Here is a 21,960-nt window from a genome sequence, read left to right as displayed (position 1 = left end):
CTAACACCCTCTAGTGGTGAAAACCTGTCAAAATGCATTCACATAAGACGGCCTTCAAGGTCTAAGAAATTAGCATATTAGCCTACCTAGGTTTAGCTTTCAATTAAGAATACCAAGAGAACAAAGCAAAATTGGTGAAAAAAGTAAACTGGAAAATTGTTTAAAATGGCATGCCCTATTTGAATCATGAAAGTTTATTTTGCCCTCGACTGTCCCTTTAAAAAGCAGTATGGACTGAGGCACGTGCATTTGCAGTATGCACCTAAATAGCTCGTTTAGACAGTGGTCAGATAGTGTACAATGATTTAGTTGTATTTACTTTATATAAGAACTGCAGTATAAGTATCATCATTGTTTAGAGAGAGAAAAAAGAACCTAATACACAGCTGCTGCTCCCACAGCAGACAAACTAAATTGACGGCACTCAGTCAGATCTGCTCAGATTATGTGCTGTAGGAAGGTAGCTTGCTCATTGTCTAGGACAGCGGTCACCAACCAGTGGTCCATGAACCACGAGAAGATGTTGGTGGTCCTTGACACCATCAAGCAGGAATTAATATCCTCTGATGGTGTCACCCCTGTCGTAACACAACTCCCTACAGTGCCTGGCTGGACATCAGTGAAAACCGACGGAGGAGGAGTTAAATTACAATCTCCCTACACACATTGTGCAGTACTGCGCAACTTGCGTAGCTAGATTGTATTTTTAACTTCTCCCGTCCGGCGCGCTGTTCAGAGGAAGATGATTCAATTTTAAAGCCAGCAGAGGTTGGTATAGTCTTGGCGTGAAATAGTGGAAAAGTATATAAAAAAAGAAAATCTTAAAATATTTTTTTCTCATATTTCATTTATTGTCTTCCCTTCACCTGTTTCTTTGTAGTAGTTTTCCTAATTCCTTCAGATGGACTGACATCCCTGTTTGTCTTCCTCCCCTCCATCTTCTTTTTTTAAATTTTTTATTAAATATTAATTATTTTTCATTCTAATAATTTTCAAAGCCATTCCACCTGAATTCCAGTAATTGCCATCCAGCAGATTAGCCATATCCCACCAGTATTATAGTAATTGCCAGTAGCATCAGTCGTGGTTAGCTCACATCCATATTAAGAGCGGATATAAACTTAATTTATGACTCCAATGTCTGTCCATGGTCATAAGTAGTTTTGAATAATTCCTAACTGGGGAGGTGACTTGGAAGTCTTGTGGTCCTTTTAAATATAATTCTTTTTTTCCACTTTCTGCCTCTCTGTATCCAGCTCAAAAGTTGGCACTCACTCTTCACCTGTCATTTGGAAGTATTTTCTCAGTTCTGTCATTCAGTGACAGCTAAATTACGAGTTATGCGCGCTAGAGGGTTTTTAACGAACACAACAAAAGTTGCGTTATTTCACCCTCTATAGCGCAGCCATTACAAGTTTTGAAAAAGCCGGCTTGTGCGTGCGTTGAGCTCCATACAGCACAAAAAACCAGCGCTGTTTTGACTTGCTCATGCACGCTTTCCCCATAGACATCAATGGGAAGAAAGTGTCAGAAAAAAAACTAACACCTGCGATCACGGAATGAAAATCTCCGTAACACCGCCCCATTGATGTCTATGGGGAAAAAAACAACGTTACGTTTAAACCTAACACTCCCCTAATCTGCTGCCCCGACATCACCGACACCTACATACTGTTATTAACCCCTAATCTGCCACTCCCAATATCGCTGCCACTAAAGTTATTAACCCCTATTCCCCTGCACCCCCAACATCGCCCACACTATAATAAATCTATTAACCCCTATTCTGCCGCTCCCCGACATCACCGCCACTAAATAACGTTATTAACCCCTAAACCTCTGGCCTCCCACATCACTACCATTAAATAAACCTATTAACCCCTAAACTGCCAGCCCCCCACAACGCAACAACCTAAATTAAACTATAATAACACCTAAACCTGTAAGGTGTTGCAGGACATTGTCACTTATCTGTACTGTTTCTTTAAGCCTGCGTCTTCCTCCCTATTTAAGGCCGCCTCCCAGACATAGCATTGCTGGATTATTGCAGACCTACCTGCAAAGCAACCTCCCTGATCGTTGTGACTCGCTGCATCCCAGCTCTCTCTTCCGCTCTTGTAACCAGTCTGAATCCTCAGTTACTGTGTCCCACCGCTGACGTCATCAGCTACAGACGGGTGAGCGTGTCATACCACTTACGCTCAGCTCTCACTACCCGCAACTCAGCGTTTCCTGCTTTCCACCGGACTAGAGCTCCACAGAAGTACCCAGCTCCTACCTTCTCAGACCGGACAGGACTTCCTCCATACTATCAGCTTAACCTTCCATCCGGTCTGTGAGTACTTTCCAACTGTGCTGCAGGAGTTCTGTGAGTACTAACATTCTACAACTCAGTCTAACTGTACATTCTGCCTGCCTGACTGACTAATGTGTGTTAACCATCTATTTAAATCACACACTGTTTCTAGCTTAGGCAAATAGCAAGTCACGGAGTTAACCCATACAGCATCCATAGTGGTTATCTCTGTGACACAAAAACTTAACTACTACGGCTCTGTTATGAACACTCATTAGTGACTCTCAAGCTGAACTTTTGGGACATAATGTTGAATAATTAAGAACTGTTAATGTGTTTATTATGAGAGAAGAAATCCTTAAACATCAAATATATAACATATATAACGTTTTATTACATAATAATCAAGCCACAAAAATTAACACACAGGTAACCTTTGTCTAGGCGTGTGTGTTGACAATCCCGATTGCCTGTTTTCTGTCTGAGTAAAGTTCTTTGCACACTTGCATTATGGATCCTACTCAGGTTGCTGGTCAGATACAGAGTCTGTCTGACAGGATGGACATATTAACTAATTCTTTCCATGAGCTTCAGGTAGAGAATCAAGCTTTAAAAGCTTGTCTTAGGGAGGTGCTCTCCTCAAAAACTCCTCCTACTGATACTCATCCTGAGTCACTAGTATCATCACCAGAAAAATTTTCTGGAGACCGCTCCCAATTCAGGGAGTTTAGGAATTCATGCAACTTGATGTTTGAGCTAAAGCCAAAAACCTACCCCACGGATAGAATCAGGGTGCTCACCGTGATTTCCTATCTCAGAGGAGAGGACAGGGCCTGGGCTGATTCTTTTTATGAACAGCAGTCCTACATCCTGGGTTCTCTGGATGGGTTTTTCTCTGAGATGTCTGTGCTTTATGACGACCCCTTCAAGCAGATTTCTGCTGAAAACACTCTTAGGTCTCTAAGGCAACTAAAGAACCCTGTAGAGACATATATCACACAATTCAAGATCACAGCCACAGATTCTTTGTGGAACCACGTCTCACTGAAAAACCAATTCAGATTGGGTTTATCAGAGGAGATAAAAGACGAGCTTTCTCGTACAGGCATACCTGATACCCTTGAAGATTTATACAGTTTTTCAATTAGCATTGACAGGCGTCTAAGGGAGAGACGTTCTGAAAAGGCTAGCACCCCTAAAAAATATCTCTCTTCTCCTACCTACATCAGCAAGGAAGTTGGGCAACCAATGGATATAGGATTCATTAAGGGTCCTCTGAGTCCTCAGGAGAAGACCAGAAGGAAGAATCAAAATGTATGAATGTACTGTGCATCCCCTGCACATGTGGTAAAGGAATGCGCACTCCTTTGTAAACAAAAAATGGGTAAGGATTCTATTCTCCATCTTGATCCTATGGAATCACGTTCCACAAACCCTTACATAACTGTATCTCTTCTTTTACAGTGGGATCACCACAAGATTAATGTCACTGCCATCATCGACACCGGGTCCTTTGGGAATTTCATGCACTTGGGTTTTGTGAGAAAAAATAAAATACCACTCGTTACCAAGCAGAAACCAGTCTCTGTCAAAGTCATTGATGATGCTTTACTTACTGTCACACATCACACTTCTACAATTCATATTACTACACATACCGGTTTTGCTGACCAGTTGTCTTTTGATGTTATAAATTCACCTATGTTTGATATCATTTTAGGCATATACTGGTTACGCACACATAAACCGATAATTAACTGGGAAAACCTTAGTTTACACTTCCCTCCTCCACTTCATCAGGACACTTGTAATCTTAATGCCTCTATTTCCCAGGTATCTGATAATTCTCTGCCTATCCACTATAATCAGTTCTCTGATGTCTTTAATAAAAAGGAAGCAGAGACTCTACCACCCCACAGGGCCTACGACTGCCCCATTGACCTATTGCCAGGTGTCTCTATACCCTTCGGGCATATTTACCCCCTCTCTAAGCACGAGCTAGAACACTTGAAATGTTACATCGATGAGAACCTGAGGAAGGGATTTATAAGACCTAGCACTTCTCCCGCAGGTGCGGGCATTTTTTTTGTTACTAACAAAGATGGTTCTCTATGCCCCATTGTAGATTATAGAGAGCTGAATAAACGTACTCGCAAGAATAGGTATCCGCTTCCCCTTATCCCCGAGCTAATAGAACAATTACGTGGCTCCTCTGTATTCACCAAATTGGATCTCAGAGGAGCATACAATCTTATCAGAGTAAGAGCAGGGGACGAATGGCTTACTGCATTCAGGACCAGATATGGCCTGTTTGAGTATACAGTAATGCCATTCGGGTTATGCAATGCTCCTGCTACATTTCAGTGTCTCATCAATGACATCTTTAGAGACATTTTGGATGTTTATGTTGTTGTCTATTTGGACGATATTTTGATTTTCTCCCAAAACCTAGTTGATCATAAAATTCATGTGGCTAATGTTTTAGAGCGGTTGCGGCAACACCAGTTGTATGCCAAATTGGAAAAATTTATTTTTGATTCCCAAGATATCACATTTCTAGGCTACCACATCACTCCCAATGGTATCGGCATGGAAAACAATAAAGTTCAAGCTATAAAAGACTGGCCTATTCCTCGTTCTAAGAAAGATGTTCAACGATTTTTGGGTTTTTCCAATTTTTATCGAAAGTTTATCCCAGGTTTTGCTGCAATTACAAAACCGCTATCAGATTTAACCAAACTTACTTCCACTTTTCATTGGACAGAAACTACTCAAACAGTTTTTGATTTACTAAAATCCAAATTCTCATCTGCTCCCATTCTTCAATTCCCAGATCTGAACAATTTATTCTAGAAGTGGATGCGTCGGACTACACCATAGGCGCCATACTTTCCCAGAGGAAATCTTTCAAGGATCCCATACATCCTACGGCATATTTCTCAAGGATTATGCAACCGGCTGAATTGAATAACCCAGTCGGTGAGAAGGAGTTCTTAGCTATTAAGTCCTCTTTTGATCAGTGGCGTCATCTTTTAGAAGGAGCCTCTCATCCTACCATAATCTATACAGATCACAAAAACCTCCAGTATCTCCAATCTAACAGGACTCTTTCATCCAGACAGCTTCGTTGGAGTCTATACTTTTCCAGGTTCCAATTTACCATCTGCTATAGACCTGGTGCATGGAACGGCAAGGCTGATGCCCTCACTCATAAGGATACCAAGGTTTCCTTAAACAAGACCCCTTCCACAGTTATTCCTAAGCACAGCTTCATGGGGTTACTCACGGACTCCACCAATGATCTTCGAAAACAAATTATGACTGCAAAATCCTTGGATGATTCCAAACCCATCAACCTATTAGTCCAACAATATAATGGTCTCCTTTACATGAATGACAAACTCTATATACCTCCGTCTTTAAGATTTTCTATATTTAAATCGTCACATGACTCCCCCCTGGCCGGACATATGGGGACTGATAAAACCCTAAACCTAATCAGTAGGTATTATTGGTGGCCCTCCTTATCCAACTCTGTGAAGACTTACATCTCTCAGTGTGATATCTGCGCTACTTCAAAACATTCACGTCAACACTCAATGGGTCTGCTTCAACCTCTTCAAGTTCCCCATTATCCTTGGCAGTCGCTTTCAATGGATTTCATAGTTGACCTTCCGCCATCTCACTCTTACACTACCATATATGTGGTCACTGACTTATTCTCTAAAATGGCACATTTTATCCCGGTTTCAGGTGTCCCCACCTCTAAAGTCACATCTGATTTGTTCATTAAGGAGATTATACGCCTTCATGGTCTACCTATATCTGTATTGAGTGACAGAGGGACCCAATTTACATCTAAGTTTTGGAAACATCTCTGTGAAGCTTTACATATGGATCAGAAATTAAGCACCTCATTCCACCCTCAAACTAATGGGCAGACTGAGCGAGTTAACCAGTGGATTGAGCAGTACTTACGTTGCTTCTGTTCTCAACATCAGGATTATTGGGTTTCCTATTTACCCCTAGCCGAATTTGCTTACAATAAGCATGTTAACTCATCTACTGGTTACACTCCTTTCTACATCAATTATGGAATAAATCATCGTTTCAACCTTCTTCCGAGAATTGACACTCAATGTCCACAAGTTAACGATCTCGTTAATGATATCTCCAGTATTTTCACTTCGGTCAGACGACATATACTTGAGGCTCAAGCCTCACAAAGGTACTATAACCTTCGCCATAGGAAAGCTCCAGACTATAAGGTCGGACAGTTGGTATGGTTATCTACAAGGAACCTCAAACTACATTACCCCAGCAGAAAATTGGGGAAACTGTTCATCGGACCCTACCCTATCATTTCCATTAAAAATCCACTTACTGTCACTTTGCAACTTCCTCCAAACATTAAAGTTCATGCCACTTTTCATGTATCCTTGGTCAAACCCTGCACTTCCGACACTCCCTCTGCTGCCGCCCATGATGCCACCTATGGTACTCTTCCTGATGTTCAATACGAAGTGCACAGTATTCTTGATTCCCGCATCCGTTCTGGCAAATTGTTTTACCTAGTCCATTGGAAAGGTTACAGTCATGAGGAGGACACTTGGGCGCCTGCTACTAACATCACTGCGTCTCGATTGTTGTCTTTTTTCCACCGCAGGAACCCGGATCGCCCTCGGCCTTGAAACCTTGAAGTGGTTTCCTTGGGGGGAGGGCCTGTTTAAGGTGTTGTAGGACATTGTCACTTATCTGTACTGTTTCTTTAAGCCTGCGTCTTCCTCCCTATTTAAGGCCGCCTCCCAGACATAGCATTGCTGGATTATTGCAGACCTACCTGCAAAGCAACCTCCCTGATCGTTGTGACTCGCTGCATCCCAGGTCTCTCTTCCGCTCTTGTAACCAGTCTGAATCCTCAGTTACTGTGTCCCACCGCTGACGTCATCAGCTACAGACGGGTGAGCGTGTCATTCCACTTACGCTCAGCTCTCACTACCCGCAACTCAGCGTTTCCTGCTTTCCACCGGACTAGAGCTCCACAGAAGTACCCAGCTCCTACCTTCTCAGACCGGACAGGACTTCCTCCATACTATCAGCTTAACCTTCCATCCGGTCTGTGAGTACTTTCCAACTGTGCTGCAGGAGTTCTGTGAATACTAACATTCTACAACTCAGTCTAACTGTACATTCTGCCTGCCTGACTAATGTGAGTTAACCATCTATTTAATAACACACTGTTTCTAGCTTAGGCAAATAGCAAGTCACGGAGTTAACCCATACAGCATCCATAGTGGTTATCTCTGTGACACAAAAACTTAACTACTACGGCTCTGTTATGAACACTCATTAGTGACTCTCAAGCTGAACTTTTGGGACATAATGTTGAATAATTAATAACTGTTAAACATCAAATATATAACATATATAACATTTTATTACAAAACCTAACTTTAACATAATTAAAATAGAGCTAAATTAAAATTACAATTATTAACTATATACCTATTTAAAAACTAAATACATACATGTGAAATAAAACCTAAGCTAGCTACAAAATAACTAATAGTTATATTGTAGCTATCTTAGGTTTTATTTTTATTTCAAAATAAAAAAGCCACCCCAAAAAATAAAATAAAAAACTAGCCTACAATAAACATTGCCCTAAGTTTAACAGCTCTTTTAACTGTAGAAAAATACAAAGACCCCCCAACAGTAAAACCCACCACCCAACCAACCCCCCAAAATAAAAAAACATAAATAAAAAAAACCTAAGCTACCCATTGCCCTGAAAAGGCAATTCAGCTCTTTTGCTGCCCATTAAAAATAAAAAAGCTATTCTCAAAAGAAAATTCCACCTCAAAATGAAAAAAAAAAAAACATTACACAAAATAACAAAAGAATTATCCAAAATAATAACACTTATTCCTATTCTAATACCCATTAAAAAAAAACAAAAAAAAAACTAATCTATAATAAACTACCAATAGCCCCAAGTATAACAGCTCTTTTGCAACAAAATAAAAAACAACATTGCAAACCCCCACCAACCCCAAACCCACAAGATAAAAAAAAACTAACTAAAAAACCTAATCTATCCATTGCCCTGAAAAGGGCATGTGTATGGACATTGTCCTTAAGAGGGCATTCAGTTCTTTTGCTGACCTTAAAAGGGCATTTAGCTCTTTTAAGAATGCGCAAACCCTAATCAAAAATAAAAAACACCCAAAAAACCCTTAAAAAAGTCTTCATCCAGACGGCCTCTTCTATCTTCATCCAGGTGGCAAGAAGTCTTCATCCAGGCAGCCTCTTCTATCCTATTGGCTGTTCAAATCAGCCAATAGGATTTTAGCAGCTCTAACTCCTATTGGATGATTCAAAATTTTCAGCCAATAGGAATGCAAGGGACGCCAATTTGAAAAGGCTCCATTGTATTGAAGATTCAGTATACGGCGGCGACCGTATGAAGAGGATGCTCCGCGCCGGATGTCTTCAGGATGGATCCACTCCGCGCCACCGGGATGAAGATAGAAGAGGCCGTCTGGATGAAGACTTCTCGCCGCCTGGATGAAGATAGTTCAAGCGGGACTTCAGTGAATCGTCGGGGGTTAGTGTTAGGTTTTTTTAAAGGTTTTTTGGGTGGGTTTTTATTTTAGATTAGGGTTTGAGCACTCTTAAATGAGCACTCTTAAAAAGAGCTAAATGCCCTTTTAAAGGACAGCAAAAGAGCTGAATGCCCTTACAAATGCCTTATTCAGGGCAATGGGTAGATTAGTTGTTTTTTTTTAGAATTAGGTATTTTATTTTGGGGGGTTGGTTGGGTGGTGGGTTTTACTGTTGGGGGGGTCTTTGTATTATTTTTTTCACAGGTAAAAGAGCTGTTAAACTTAGGGCAATGCCCTACAAAAAGCCCTATTGGTAGTTTATTGTAGGCTAGGGTTTTTTTATTTTTATTTTGAAAGGGCTATTAGATTAGGTGTAATTATTTTTTATTTTGGATAATTTCATTTGTTATTTTTCACAATGTAGTGTTTGTTATTTTTTGTAATTTAGTATTTTTTTTATTTTTTGTAAATAAAACTTTAATAGGGGTAAATAAATTTTATTAGTGGCGGCGATGTCAGAAGCGGCAGATTAGGGGTTAATTTTAATATAGTGCTTGTGATGCGGGAGGGCCTCGGTTTAGGGGTTAATAAGTAGTTTATGGGTGTTAGTGTACTTTGTAAAACTTTAGTTATGAGTTTTATGTAACAGTTTTGTTGCGTAAAACTCGTAACTACTGGTCTCAGATGGCGGTACGGTTCTTGAATAGGGTGTAACGCAAGCTTTTTAGCCTCACATCAAAACTCTTACCAGCGCTATGGGAATCCCGTGAAAAAAAAACGTAATTTTTGCGAGTGCTGGACTGACGTTGAGTTACACGCTAAAAGGCTTGAGGTACAGCTATACCGACAAGACTCGTAATGGCTGCCTTACTGTTTTAACGCTGAAGTTACTATTTTTTCAGCGTTAAAAGATGAACGCAGAAACTTGTAATCTACCTGTGAGTTAATTCCAAAAAATAATAATTAAAAATGTGTAAATATATACATAAACTTAGCTATGGTTATACTTAATAAATTGATATATATATATATATATATATATATATATATATATATATATATATATATATATATATATATATATATATATATATCAGAAGAGAGGAGACAAACTCCTGAGATAGAACAAAAGCTAAAATAACTTCCATGCCTGTTAATTTCCATTGAAACTCGGGGTGCTGTTACAATATGAGTAATTTGTTAAATATGATCAAATTTATATATATATATATATATATATATATATATATATATATATATATATAGCAATGAATTCCTTTAGTTAAAATAGTTTAGTTAAAAAGCCATGACAGGAACATAACTAATAGCCCAACTGGTGTTCTTTTAAGCAGCTGTCCAACAGTCAGAAATAGCATAGAGAAATAGATAAAGTGCGGAGATACAAATTACTTTAGAAACAATAATATACATTCAGCTATTATGATGAACCAATCACACTCTTAGCCAACCCAAAATGATACCAAGCACCCACCATTATCCATTTTGGGAAGTATTAGCTGAAGAGGCCTATCATTATAGGTATATAAGATGTACGGATAGAAGGGGGAGTGAAGAAGAAGAGGTTACAAGCAATAGAGTACCAGAAGTAAAGACAGACTTCTTACTGGGGCCCTAGAGGTAATTATATTATGCACTTATTTACTTTCTAGCTATAAAGTGAGGATAAAGTGTTACATAATATATTGATGTAAACTGTAAGGTCAGGCAAACGCCACCACAATGCCTCTCTTTCCTTTGTTATGATGGACTTGGCGTTGTCAAGGTTTCACCATTTGCTGTTTTTTATATGAAACTGTTAATAAAAACTATAAAAAAAAAAAGTTGTTTTCATGTCTGTTTGGATTTAATGTAAGCAATTGTATGCAGTTATGTCAATGTGTTTTATGTAATGTATTTAATGTAACTCATTTTATTGGTACCAAATAAGGAAGCATAGAATTTTGTATTGTGTGATCTAAGATTTTGGGTGCTGTGACTAAATAAAAGTTGTTATATTGAGCCGTCTTTCTCACAAGCAAATTCTTTCATAAATAATAATTATCATTAATATAAATATTATATTCCAAAATTAATAATTAATCTTCAATAGTGCACACTCTTCTAGCACACTATGCCTTTTCACAGAGAAAAAATATCCTGTAGCATATCAGTCTGACCCTGCCCTATGACAGTCCAGTGCCGAAATACCAGGCAATTCCTCTCTGAACAAGAGAAACAACAACCCCAGACGTTTCGGCCTTCTGGGGGCCTCATCAGAGAGGTGCAGTTGTATCTCTCTAAGGGCATGTGTGCAAGGAGTCCACGTCTGGTTTCCACATTACTCTTAGGGAGACCCAATAGTAATTTGCCTAAATATCAGAAGAGAGAGAGCCGCACTCCTGAGATAGAACAAAAGCTAGAATAACTTCCATGCCTGTTCATTTCCATTGCAACTCAGGGTGCACACTCTTTTAGCACACTATGGCCTCTAGTTATCAAGGTTTGGTGGACCTGATCCGACACTGCGGATCAGGTCCGCCAGACCTCGCTGAATACGGCGAGCAATACGCTCGCCGTATTCAGCATTGAGCTGCTGGTGCAACGCTGCCGCCAGCAGGGGTTGTCAATCAACCCGATCATACTCGATCGGGTTGAATTGTGGCGATGTCTGTCCGCCTGCTCAGGGCAGGCGGACAGTGGGGCATCAAGCTCCATTCGGAGGTTGATACATATGCCCCCATGCCTTTTCACAGAGAAAAAATATCCTGTAGCATATCAGTCTGACCCTGCCCAATGGCAGTCCAGCGCCAAAATACCAGGCAATTCTTCTCTGAACAGTTTTGCTTTTAATCTTAGCTGAGAGCTTGTGAGTGAATGCTGGACTTTTTCTGTGTGCTGTGTTGTCTGTTTTGTAATTTTCCCTATGGACCTGCACCTTGGCAGGCCCGGGGTTAACTGCTGACTCTGTAAATAGTGTAGCTTTAAGTGAGTGCGATAGCAACCAAAGCCGAGCCTTTTTTGAGTCATGGGATGTGTACCCAGTCCCGTCTGAGAGTGCTGTCCACTTTTCCTTGTTTTGCTTACGCCTAGGGTAATTATATAAGTCCCTGAATCCTGAGTTGTTCCCAGTTTGTTTGATTAAGAGCTTGCATTTGTGTGCGTGGCTGCATTTGTGTGGCTGTATTAGGGACCCAGGTTTTTTTTTTGTTTTTTTTAAAAAGAGAACTAGACGTGGTACCTGGGCTTGTCCCATTTGGCCAAATTCGGTAACTGACTCTTCCAGTTTTGCTTTTAATCTTAGCTGAGAGCTTGTGAGTGAGTGCTGGACTTTTTCTGTGTGCTGTGTTTATACTATATATATATATATATATATATATATATATATATATATATATATATATATATATATTCCAAAGTAAGGACAGCACTATCTCACTTGATCCAACCGCCAAGGTGCACTACAAATCAGTAATGTGTATCTGTCCCAAGAACATAGGCACTCACTGGTCTTTTAGATATGATCCATTTATTAATCCATAAGCAAGTTACATTAACATGACGTTTCGTTACTTGGTTGTACCTTTATCAAATGTAGCAAAAAGATAAATATTAAAACTTCCTGGAAGTTTTAATATTTATCTTTTTGCTACATTTGATAAAGGTTCAACCAAGTACCGAAACGTCATGTTAATGTAACTTGCTTATGGATTAATAAATGGATCATATCTAAAAGACCAGTGAGTGCCTATGTTCTTGGGACGGGGATATATATATATATATATATAAAAATACATACACACACACACACAGAGGTTTGTACCTTTAAAAAAAAAAAAAAAAAAAAAAAAAATCATGTTAGTGGCCCACGGGATTCAAAATTGTGAGTTTAGTGGTCCCTGAGGTCCAAAAGGTTGGCGACCCCTGGTCTAGGAGACAGCTGAGCCGCACACTTGATTCAGAGAGAGGCTCAGCTGCTGATTGGTGCATTCTCCTGAACTGCTCACAGCCCCTAAATCATGCTGCCGACTCTGTCAGTGTGCGCATGAGCAGTGGCACGTATCGGTCGTATGACTGCCACAGCTATTGGGCATTTAAAGCTGAATGTATGAGGGCACTGGAAGATTTCAAAATTTTAAAGTTAAATAACTTCAAAGCATCAAAAAATAAGTAATAGATTGTGAAAATATGCATGACAGTGTTAAGTTTTAAACAGTTTATGTTTCCAAAATGACTATAATGTCCCTTTAAGTATTTGCTATATTGAAGACATGTAAAGAAGAAGGTGCAGAAGAATTTATGCTTCCATTGGGAGGTGGGACAATTTGTACTAAAATGTTTATTTTTACAATTGCACTTGCTTATGTATAATCCGACAGAGATAAGATAATGATGTCAGAGTGTATAGGGAGAAAAAAAAAACGGCTACTTCATACAAAAATAAACCTAAAGGATAATTTCCCCATATATTTTATACCTTGCAGTTGGTATAACAAGTCATCAGAAGCACATTAAAGGGGAACGAATACATTTGTATTACATTTAGACCGTCATTATGTTAGAAACAATCACAATTGTTGCAGCCCAGGGGCACAACCCTTAAGAAGCTTCTTAAAACACCTCCTTTGCGGTGTCCTGATAGGGAAAATATAACTAAGCTCCTGCACTGATCAAGCAAATACGGTGTAGCATGTTGCACGGTCATTATCTGGATACACTGCGTTCTCTTTGGGGGCAATAACAATACAATAAACCGAAATCAATTACAGGAAAACCAGGCATATTAAGCTATCAATGTACTTTTTGTTAACCACACATAATAAAAGTTAAAGTGACAGTTCACCTAAAAAATTTTCTCCCCTTTAAATTGTTCCCAATGATTCATTTTACCTGCTGGATGGTTTTAAATTGTTTACAAGTAGCTCCTTTACCCCTATTTTGGCATTTGAAATAGCCGATTTAGCCTGTGGTATCCCAACCTATACTGAAACTTTCTATACTGGAGTATATTCTATTGAATAGCCTAAGTAAACACAGCCAGCAGAAGAGATTACACTCTCAGTGGGGTGCAGGATAGTTACGTAATAACATGATAATTTTCTGTTGTTCTCTCTAAGCAGTGAGCTTTGGTCTTCTAGACAAATATAAGATAAGGAAGCAAGTCTGTGTACATAAAAGTGATAACATAATGAGATCTGATATTACCTGAAGCTCAACCCATTGTAATAGGCTGTGGTTTAAAAGCACAAAACTAGCTACTTCATATATACAAATAAACCAAAAATGCAATTTGTCATAAATGTTATACTCAGCAGCTGGTATAACAAGTAATTGAAAATACATTCATATAAAACAATTTTACAGTGTATTGTCCCTTTAAAGTCTTTTTGATTGTTGATAACATCAACTTGTTAAACTTATTGAGGAAAGATTAAAATAAAAGTAACTGAGTCACTAAGAAATAATAATACAAAATGCTGGAGGAAGATCTGAGGTTTATAATGAGTCGCTCTGTATTACTGGGGGGGGGGGGTATTGTCATATGAGAAATGCACCAAGTGATACAGAAATAACAAGAAATATAAAATGTCACCTATACATGCACCAGAACATATGGAATGAAGTTTTCAGGCACAGGATGTAAGTAGACTAACCAGTTAGCCAGTGTACGTGCAATTATTAGCTATATATGACATATGTACACATGTTTATGGCCATTCTATACAATAACACTTGTGTATACCATATAAATATCATTTTATTCTTTATTAGCCTAAGCCTGACATTGCTCCATAAGCCGCCTATTGCTGCCCTGTGTATGGGGATGATAGGACAAATAACAAAAGGCTGCTGGGAAATAACTGTCTACTTTGGTGAATTTGCCAAAACAACTCTACACTTTTGTATTTGCACAAACACCTTAAACATCAGCTCTTTCTTTTCCTCTGAGCATGTCACTGTTGCTAAGCAACTAATACACATATTCACTGCAGGAGGTTACCATGGTGTTGTTATGATGTTTACTCACCTCTCCTGTCAGCAGGTAGAGAATCTAAAGGATGTGATTCAGGATCTGCTCAGGCAGCTTCTTCTTTATCTTGTTCATGGTCAGTGATATTCTGTAACAGTGAGAACTGCAACAGTGGGATATAAATGACAGAAATTACACATATGGGAATAATGGTCATACAAACACTTATATACACACACTGACCTATGTATACCTATGTATACCCCACATATATGGGCTGCAACTAACAATTATTTTCATAATCGATTAAAGGGCCATGATACCCAAATGTTGAAACACATGAAAGTGATGCAGCATAGCTGTAAAAAGCTGGCTACAAAATATCACCTGAACATCTCTACGTAAAAAAAAAAAAAGATATTTTACCTCAAAATGTCCTCAGTATTCACACCCCATTGCAAAGGATTTTAAGCAGCAAATCAGTATGCTTGTCCCGGGACAGGCAAGGGAGTGTGCTTCGTGCACACTCATTTTATTTCCCTATTCAGTTTAAGGAAGTTTACTATGAAATCGCATGAGAGTTAAGTGAAATCTCATGAGATCACAGTAAAAGAGGTCATGATCTCAGCACTGTTGATGCTGATTGGCTGCAGTTCATTTCTTCATTTATTTATTTTTTACCTGCAGCTGGTCAGTAAGTGAAAGATACATTTTTACACAGCACTTACTCTGCTGAGCTGAGGACATTGTGAGGTAAAATATCTTCCTTTTTTACATAGAGATGCTCAGGTGATATTTTCCGGTCAGCTTTTTACAGTTATACTGCATCAGTTTCAAGTGATTTAGCATATGAGTATTATGTCCATTTAATTGGCCAATAATTTTTTCGATTAATCGACTAAAAATCAATATTATTTTTTTCCTATATTAAAATAAAATCCACATGCTGAGTGTTATAAATATAAACTTCAGACTAAAACTTTACATTAACACAACTGTTTGTCCAATTTTTAAGCCGAAAACATTTTTATAATTAAAGGGTCAGTAAACCTTAAAAATAATGTTATATAATTCTGCACACAGTGCAGAATTATATAACATTATATTAGTCAAACTTTGTAAATCATAATATTCCCTTTTTATTTTGTAAAAATACCGCTGTTCTATTGACCCGCTCTCTGTACTCTGCTGAGCGGGTCTGTTGTTTTTACTGAGCGCATCGGGCCAGCTGTATAGTCACAGCCCGGCCCGACCGCGCCATTAGACACAGTGCAGCTCGCTTCCGCTCTGTCTGACAGCAGGAGCGAGCTGCACTGTGTCTAATGGCGCGGTCGGGCCGGGCTGTGACTATTCAGCTGGCCCGATGCGCTCAGTAAAAACAACAGACCCGCTCAGCAGAGTACAGAGAGCGGGTCTGTAAAACTGCGGTATTTTTACAAAATAAAAAGGGAATATTATGATTTACAAAGTTTGGCTAATATAATGTTATATAATTCTGCACTATGTGCAGAATTATATTACATTTTTAAGGTTTACTGTCCCTTTAAGCAAAACAAAACCACAAACTGTTTGAAAGAGGTAGAACTAGAAAGAGGTAGAACTATCACTGTTTATAACATTCTGTTATTCACTCTTTCACAAACTTTACATTGAAATGCAAAACTATCAAATGTCAACATGTCCACATACTCCTGGCTGAAGCTGTCTCTCTGTTTGCAAACTATTATATATATATATATATATATATATATATATATATATATAATCTGAATAGGAATAAGCACTCACTGGATTTCAAAACAACAAATATTTATTTGGCAGTGACGTTTCAGGGCATTCACCCCTTCCTCAGACCTGAGGAAGGGGTGAATGCCCCGAAACGTCACTGCCAAATAAATATTTGTTGTTTTGAAATCCAGTGAGTGCTTATTCCTATTCAGATTGTTCAGTCCGTTAAGCACCCTGGTCTGTGTCTGGGTTGGCCAGTGAGAGTGCACTTAATCGAAGCTTCTATATATATATATATATATATATATATATATATATATATATATATATATATATATATATATATATATATAGGGAGGTCAAAAGCACTAAGGACTATATATCAATAACAGGACAAAGCCATACACATTTATCTATACAGTAAATATAGCAATAGTAAGCAATCTGCTAATAATTGTGCTGATAATAGTGCACATCAATTCAACTAACAACTCCCATCAATCTAGGATATATTATAGAGGGGGACATGCAGTCCCCTTTACTGTACATTGTTGTATACAGATATATAATATTAAAGGGAGACTCACCCAGTCGTCTGTCTTTCTCTCTCACACACACCTTTCCAGTACTCACACACAGCCCCGCTTTTACCTTATTTAATACAGGTGTATCACATTATAGAGGTTCCCTTTGCTCAAACACACACAACCCCTCCCCAGTACCTTATATACAATATTATAGAGGGTCCCTCTGCCTCTCACACACAGCCCCTCCCCAGTACCTTATATACAGATATATAATACTGTAGAGAAGATCCCTCTGCCTCTCACACACAACCCCTCCCCAGTACCTTATATACAGATACAGGTATACCTCACTTTACAGCGCTTCGCTAATACAGCACTTTGTGGAGCTTAATTTCAAGCTCCAAGGATTTTGAAATAGTGCTGTAATCATTGTGAGAAAAGTGACTGGCACCATTTTGTTCTGCGCAGTTCTCTCCGTTTACAGAATAACAGTGCAATCTGTGTCTCGGTGCTATAGTCTGGCAAATTTTACTACAGTAATTGTCAGTATTTTACAGGTACAGTATTTATTTTAACACTAATTGAATACTGTGCTTTGTAAGTGTTAAACTAAACGTAGCACTATTGCACCCCTAATATTTGTTAGTTCAAACATGTTTTCAAGTTTTTAAACACACTGGCAAGCGAAAAGAAAGCTAAAACTGCCTTGTTTCACTTTAAGGCGGTTTTCACTTTACAGCGTGGCTCCGGTCCCTAACCTGCTGTATAAGCGGGGTATACCTGTATATAATATTATAGAGAGGATCCCTCTGCCTCTCACACACAACCCCTCCCCAGTATATCATATACAGATATATACTATTATAAAGAGGTTATCTCTGCTCACACACAGTCCCTCCCCAGTACCTTATATACAGATATATAATACTGTAGAGAAGATCCCTCTGCCTCTCACACACAACCCCTCCCCAGTACCTTATATACAATATTATAGAGGGTCCCTCTGCCTCTCACACACAACGACTCCCCAGTACCTCATAAACAGATATATAATACTGAGAGGATCCATCTGCCTCTCACAAACAACACCATCCCCAGTACCTTATATACAGATATATACTATTATAACGAGGTTTTCTCTGCCTCTTACACACAACCCCATTCCCAGTACCTTATATACAGATATATACTGTTATGGTTTCCTCTGCCTCACACACACAATCCTCTGCAGTAGCTTATACAGAGGTATTTACTATTTAAGAGACGTTCGCTCTGACACACACATCTCCCCAGTGCTTTATACACAGACACATCACCAATTAGAAAGTTACCTGCACGAAACTGATGTATTGATATCTGAGACGGCAGCAGTTTGTTCCGCATTACAGTAACAATGACTGCAGCGATCAAAAATGGCAAAAACACTGCAGGAAGCTGCACAGCTACTCTTTCCCGTGTGGTCACATTAATCATGTGACTTGTGACATCACCGGTCCTTCTGCTGAAAAGCAACTAGCTGCTACTATCAGGAAACATAAGGGGAAGAGGAGGTATCGACCCAGCACCTACTTGCTACTTGTGTATGTATAGTGCGTTAAGTACACGATGTACATACAGTCTGTTTATAATTGTGTCATGTATGTAATATGGGTAACTCACTGTTTGATATGATTGTGTAGCTTTGTAGTGTTATGTGCTTGTGCATAAGGTGATGGGGAGAGGTGGTTTGAGGCAGATGGTACCTCTCTATAGTGTTTTATATTATGTAATGTGCTAGAGAGGGGCCTATGTGTGTATAAGTCGAAATCCTCTATAATATTAAATATCTTAATATAAGGGAGGTGTGTGTGTGTAAAAACAGGGGACATTTCTATAACATTGTATGTGTGTGTATATGTATATATATATACACACATACTGTGGAGGGGACTGTGTGTGTTTGAAACAGGGAACCTCTATAATTTTAAATATCTGTATATAAGGTACTAAGTGTGTGTGGGGGGCTGTGTGCGTGAGACAAGGGAACCTTTCTATAATATATATATCTGTGTATAAGGTACTGTGGAGGCTGTATGCGTGTGACAGGGGATAACTGTATAGTATATCTGTATAATGGGTTCTAGGGAGAGGGCTGTGTGCGTGAGGCAGAGGAAACAGCTCTGCAATTACAATACAATATGTATGTTATAGAAAATGATACAAAAATCTATTTTTTTGCATTTGGTATGATATTTATGTAAACTAAAGTTAGATGGTACTTCTGTGTAGTGTTATATGTCTGTGTAACAGATGGTACCTTTATATAGTATTATATTGCTGTTTATAAAGGTGCTGTGTGTGATAGATGTTATATGTCTATGTATACAGTGCTGGGGGTGTTGTATATGTGCATGTGACTGATTGTAACTCTCTAGTGTTATATGTCTGAGTATTAGGTTCTAGGTAAGGGCTGTGTTCGTGTGAGCACAGGGAACATTTCAATAATAAATATTTTATACAAGGTACTGGAGAGAAGGCTGTGTGTATGAGATGTAGAGGAAACCTCTCTAAAATAGTATATCTCTATATAAAGTACTGGGAACCGCACTGTGTGTGAGACGAATGGAACATCTATATAATATAATATGTATGTTATGGAAAATGTATTTATAGGATGACTTTTGATAATATTTGGGTATTTCTGTAACTAAAATTATTTTTAAAAGTGTTTGGTTTGCTGTAAAAAAAAAAAAAAAAACACAGTATAACTTGTGTGGGTAACTCACAGAAAAATCTCAGATACGGGTGTTGCTCACCCATAATTTCCCCTATGACAATAAACTGTACATGACACTTCCTTCCCTCTCTGTGTTTAGGCTCCTGTTACTGTGAAGATAACGTACAATACAGATCACTGCATTTGTCAGTAAAGGATAAACATTATAAGAATATCTGACAAAATCGGTTGCGCTGAAGAAGACAATGTCTGACAAGACCGAAAACCAAACCTCAGACCTTCCTGATGCACACGGAGGTAAGCAGGACGTCACGTGCATGTCACCTGGTTTTGTCATCAGAATGAGATATTATTTACATTAACGAACCAGAAACCTCTGTGATCTGATTGTCTTAAAGGGACATAACTATCAGTAGTGTGATGTCACTTTACAGACTCTACTACTGAGCAGCATCTTATACTAAGCTGCTTCTTTCGTCTGATTTAATAATGAACTCAGCACCACGTGCACACTCCATATCAGTCTCTGTACTTAGATGTGCAAACACATGACCTCGCTGTTTATAATAAATCACACTTATCTGATGCTGCAGTGTCACAGGTTAGCCTGAAAATGCTTATAAAGTATCTGATCATGATAAAAAGTAAAATCACAGTAAATAATGTCTTATATACAGGAAACAGCAGCAGATAAACATGTTATGGATGGTCTAAGGGACATTATGTACAGTGCATAAGGTTTACAATATACTGTCATTATTTGTGTTGCCCCTTTTCATGTCATTTAAAGGGACATTATACTAGAGTTGCCACCTCGGCCATGTTTTCCTGGATACTTATGAGTTACACATGTTGCAGGGTGTGCAGAGGGAAACATGCATTGTGCTGCTGGATAGCACACACATAGTGACCCTGGACAGCACTATTCATGTTCCTCCCTGCACACCCTGCAGCATGTGTAACTCATAAGTGTCCAGGAAAACATGGCCGAGGTGGCAACCCTACATTATACATTTCTTGTGTTGGTGTAAAGATTGTGCTTTGTTCTACACTCCCTATAGAGGTCAAAAAGCGAAATCTGTAACATACAAATCACCTAAACCGGCTTTCTGATTTGAAATTTGCTTTTTTTTGCCTCTCTGGGGACAGTGGGACAAAGCACAACTTTACACAAAAGCAATAGGTGTTTAGGGTCATTTTAAAGGGACATTAAACACATTGAGGAGATTGTAACATAAAATGATATAGATGTGTATTCTAGCTAATGCATGGCTCAAGTAACCCAGGTGCCACGGTGCTAGACACGCCTTACAAAATGTGCCCTGGAATATGCCCTGCTCTGTTCTCGTATAGAGATTTGCAAAACTCAGAGCCATACAGTTCAAATTTTATTTTATTCTCATCCCTAAATTATATACAGTGTATATAGAAAGTCTACACACCCCTGTTGAAATGTCAGGTTTCTGTGATGTAAAAAAAAATGAGACAAAGATAAATCATTTCAGAACTTTTCACCTTTTTAATGTGACCTATAAACTGTACAACTCAATTGAAATACAAACTGAAATCTTTTAGGTGGAGGGAAGAAAACAAAAAAAACCTAAAATGTGGTTGTATAAGTGTGCACACCCTCTTATAACTGGGGATGTAGCTGTGTTCAGAATTAAGCAATCACATTCAAAATCATGTTAAATAGGAGTCGGCATACACCTGCCATCATTTAAAGTGCCTCTGATTAACCCCAAATAAAGTTCAGCTTCTCTAGTTGGTCTTTCCTGAAATTTTCTTAGTCGCATCCCACAGCAAAAGCCATGGTCCACAGAGAGCTTCCAAAGCATCAGAGAGATCTCATTGTTAAAAGGTATCAGTCAGGAGAACGGTACAAAAGAATTTCCAAGGCATTAGATATACCATGGAACACAGTGAAGACAGTCATCATCAAGTGGAGAAAATATGGCACAACAGTGACATTACCAAGAACTGGACGTCCCTCCATAATTGATGAAAAGACGAGACGAAAACCTGGTCTGAGAGACTACCAAGAGGCCTACAGCAACATTAAAGGAGCTGCAGGAATATCTGGCAAGTACTGGCTGTGTGGTACATGTGACAACAATCTC

General features: G+C 38.8%; 2 protein-coding genes across 3 annotated transcripts in view; one reads left to right on the top strand and one right to left on the bottom strand.

Annotated features, from left to right (window-relative positions):
* The window catches only part of LOC128657262 (gastrula zinc finger protein XlCGF26.1-like), an 87,611-nt gene extending 69,033 nt beyond the window's left edge, over positions 1-18,578 (bottom strand). The window contains exons 1-2 of the mRNA XM_053711540.1: positions 18,456-18,578; positions 14,927-15,032 (exon numbers count right to left, since the gene is read on the bottom strand). The gene's annotated coding sequence lies outside the window, so the exon portion shown is untranslated. The remainder of the gene's footprint in view (positions 1-14,926; positions 15,033-18,455) is intronic.
* Positions 18,579-18,611: 33 nt separating this feature from the next.
* LOC128657261 (oocyte zinc finger protein XlCOF6.1-like) overlaps positions 18,612-21,960 on the top strand; it is a 93,587-nt gene continuing 90,238 nt past the window's right edge. For both annotated transcript variants that reach the window (XM_053711539.1, XM_053711538.1), the window contains exons 1-2: positions 18,612-18,704; positions 19,980-20,137. In XM_053711539.1, coding sequence (XP_053567514.1) covers positions 20,086-20,137 — 52 coding nt within the window. In that variant the 5' untranslated portion in view covers positions 18,612-18,704; positions 19,980-20,085. The remainder of the gene's footprint in view (positions 18,705-19,979; positions 20,138-21,960) is intronic.

The sequence above is a fragment of the Bombina bombina genome, chromosome 4 (genome assembly GCF_027579735.1).
Source record: "Bombina bombina isolate aBomBom1 chromosome 4, aBomBom1.pri, whole genome shotgun sequence".
In the NCBI taxonomy this organism is placed as follows: Eukaryota; Metazoa; Chordata; class Amphibia; order Anura; family Bombinatoridae; genus Bombina; species Bombina bombina.
The sequence above is the reverse complement of the archived record's forward strand: the minus strand, read 5'-3'. Positions and strand labels throughout refer to the sequence as shown.